Below are 3083 nucleotides of genomic sequence, written 5' to 3' on the forward strand. Positions count from 1 at the left end.
CGATTTTAAAAGACTCTTGTTCATCAAGAGTTTGATGAACTGGATGAGCCTGTCCGACTGTCAGCGAATGGCAAATAAAAACGTGCCTTACCTCAAACTCTGTGCATTATAAGAAAAAGAAAACACAATGTACAGTCGGAAGTGTAGCATGCATTCATAACGTTTGTTTGCGCTGCTGCGCTACTTTGAATGAGTCCGATTTACTATACATTAAACAGCAACACAGATTCACGAAAGAGTTAAGATGCCTTTCTTTTATCCGACATGGATGCCATGAGGATAAACAAGAGATGAAAAAAGACCAAGACCAAGACCAAGACCTTGAGTATGGTGAGAATGAATGAATGGCAGCTTCTAAAACTGTCTGAGAGGCATCCCCTTTTTGCCCAGTAGGCCCACCTTGTGATTTATCTGCTAATGTAAGCCATTTTTAAAAAGATAAAAATAATGCATAAAACTGTACATTTATATTAGCCTACGTCATATTAGCTATACGTCTGATAAGCTTTTTATATTAATGGACAATGCACAGATATTGATGTTTCACAATGTTTTAAACTACAATATTTGAATCTACCTAGCTTAGTTTACAATGTTTTCATTGCTCTTCTTGCATTAAATCTAAATTCCAAATATCAGAAATGACAACAGATTGGTAAGATTTAATTAATGTCAGTTTTAATGTTATTGATTGATGCATTTACCTGACAGATTTCATTCATTCATTTTCCTTCTGCTTTCTTTTTTCCTGGTTTACCACAGCAGAATGAACCACCACTTACTTGACAGATGTATTTTTAATTTGAAGTGGTTTGTGTAAGGTGTTTTATGTTTGGAAAAATTATTTCTAATTGCATCTTTAGTATTTTTTCAACTAAATACACTGTCTTGTCCCGATAGGTGGATTTAGAGGGTTTTGCAAAAAAAGCAGAGGTGGATTTAGCTGGTTTTGACACAAAAGAAAATCTACATTGTTAAAAACCAAAGAATTGTCTAAAGTGACATTTATGAAAAAAGTTATTGTATTTACTAGATAGTAACTTTTTTATTACATATAAAATAAAACTCCTGAGCCTAATTATAGGAGCCTGACAGAAAATGCTCATTTACGAGAAAAGAGGTCTGATGGATTTAGAGGGTTTTGCATCTGAACTCTTCATATAGATATGTAGTATTTCAAAATGTAAATAGTTATGGATTTTTATATTTATCATTTTAAATTGTACTTATGTGTATTAGTTATAAAATTGTATAATATTTCTATGCTTAATTTATTTATTGTTTCTTGTTGTTTATTGTTGAATAAGTTTGAATTTGTTTGTATATTGCGCTTGTTTATGTTTTTTTTTATTCATTATTTGTTACGGGGATTTTATTTGTAATTTGTTTATCTTTTAACTGTATTATAGTTTATATTTTTAGTTTATTTAAAGTATTTAAATAATTTCATCATTTAATATTTATATCATTTTAATAATATGCTATTTTATGGGGGAAAACTTTTCATTTAATTTATAGAAGTTTAAACTTTCTGAGATCTATCTGTATTTTCCAGATGATAAAGTTTTAATTTTGCGATTTTCGATTATTTATGTTTAGTTTTGTTCTGTTTTAACAGTAATTTGGGATCTCATGTTGACAAAATCTCAAATCTGTGCCTGATCCGGTGAATATATAATTTTTTCACTGTTTTCAGAAAAGCTTCAAGTCTCCACTGTGCAGTAGTCCTGCTGCGACCGGATGTGAAGTAGGAAACGGAGAACCAGCCGGCTGGAAAACAGGTCAAGATGACAGCGCCATCCACGGTAAACATCTCCCGCCTTCACCTCGACGCCAAACCAGCTCCTGCTCCCTTCCAGTCCATCCTCCCCCTCCCACTGAAAACGTCCCAATGAGGAACTCTCTCCCGGAAACTCCCACAATACAGATCATGCTTCCCGACATGGAAAAGCCAACCAATTCAGCTGATGGCCTACTGAGCCCCGAAAAAAAGTACCTAGCAGCCCGAAGCCTCTCCAGACAGAAGGTCCTTTCCAGAAAAACCCAGAGGCCCCATCACGAGCACAAGACAGCAAGCGGACAACTTTCAATGCATGTACCCTGGGAGATGGAAAAGCAGCTCCTGGGCACATGTATAGAAGGAGGAGGCAGTGAGACTCAGGAGAAAGGCTTGTTAGAGGAGATCGAGTCCATGTGTCGCATTAGCATGGCCTTTGATAGCAACCAGGAGTTCAATCAGAACAACAGCAGCCGGGACAAATCCTGAGACAGCAGCACAACACTTGTGTTTATCATTGTCTGTTTTCTCTTCTGACGTCACACCAGCACTCTTCATATGTGAAGGATCTGCAGGGCTGTTTAGTGGTTTATATGAATGATCGGTCCTCTTATTTCTTAACCAAAGGGCAAAAGTTTGAGAACAGTTAGATTTTTTTTTTCTGCTCACCAAGGCAGCATTTATTTGATCAAAAATTGTGTGAAAAATGTAAAGAGTTATTACTTTTTATAATTAGTGTTTATTTGTATTATTATTTGTTTTGTAGATTTAAAATAGAGTTTTAAAGATCACACAATCTTTCAGAAATCTTTCTAATATGATGATGATCTCCACACATGCAAACAATGGCTGTGTCTGATTTCAGAGGCTGCATCCTCCGAAGGATGCGTTCGAAGGGCGCTGCATCATTGCAGTGCGACGAAGGCCAAATCATTTTAAAAAATTGAAAGGTTCCTTCAAATGCAGCCTCAAAATGCATGCTTCATTGTCCAGATAATGAAGAACATTAGTGATGGATCCTTAGTGGCCTCGAACGTGATAACGGCAGGACAATTTAAAAAGAAAGCTCCGGATTAATTGTATGAATTATGTTTATTTTACTTGAATATCTAAACATGTTATAAAACATAACATGTCTTACTAAAAAGTGATTTTATAGACAGTTTACATTTTTATGTGTACATGTATGGATCAAAGGAAATATATAAACCTTGTTTTACCTTCAGATCGCTTAAAATAAGTTTTAAAATTACTGGAAAAAAAAGTAATTGCAAATTTTATTACTACTTATTAACGGCAGCTGTTA

At 34.9% G+C, this 3083-nt stretch overlaps 1 protein-coding gene across 2 annotated transcripts in view; it reads left to right on the forward strand.

Moving 5' to 3' along the window:
- dennd1b (DENN/MADD domain containing 1B) overlaps positions 1-2448 on the forward strand; it is a 187514-nt gene extending 185066 nt beyond the window's left edge. For both annotated transcript variants that reach the window (XM_056448448.1, XM_056448449.1), the window contains one exon: positions 1697-2448. In XM_056448448.1, coding sequence (XP_056304423.1) covers positions 1697-2266 — 570 coding nt within the window. In that variant the 3' untranslated portion in view covers positions 2267-2448. The remainder of the gene's footprint in view (positions 1-1696) is intronic.
- The last annotated feature ends 635 nt before the right edge of the window (positions 2449-3083 follow it).

The sequence above is a fragment of the Danio aesculapii genome, chromosome 22 (assembly GCF_903798145.1).
Source record: "Danio aesculapii chromosome 22, fDanAes4.1, whole genome shotgun sequence".
NCBI lineage: Eukaryota > Metazoa > Chordata > Actinopteri > Cypriniformes > Danionidae > Danio > Danio aesculapii.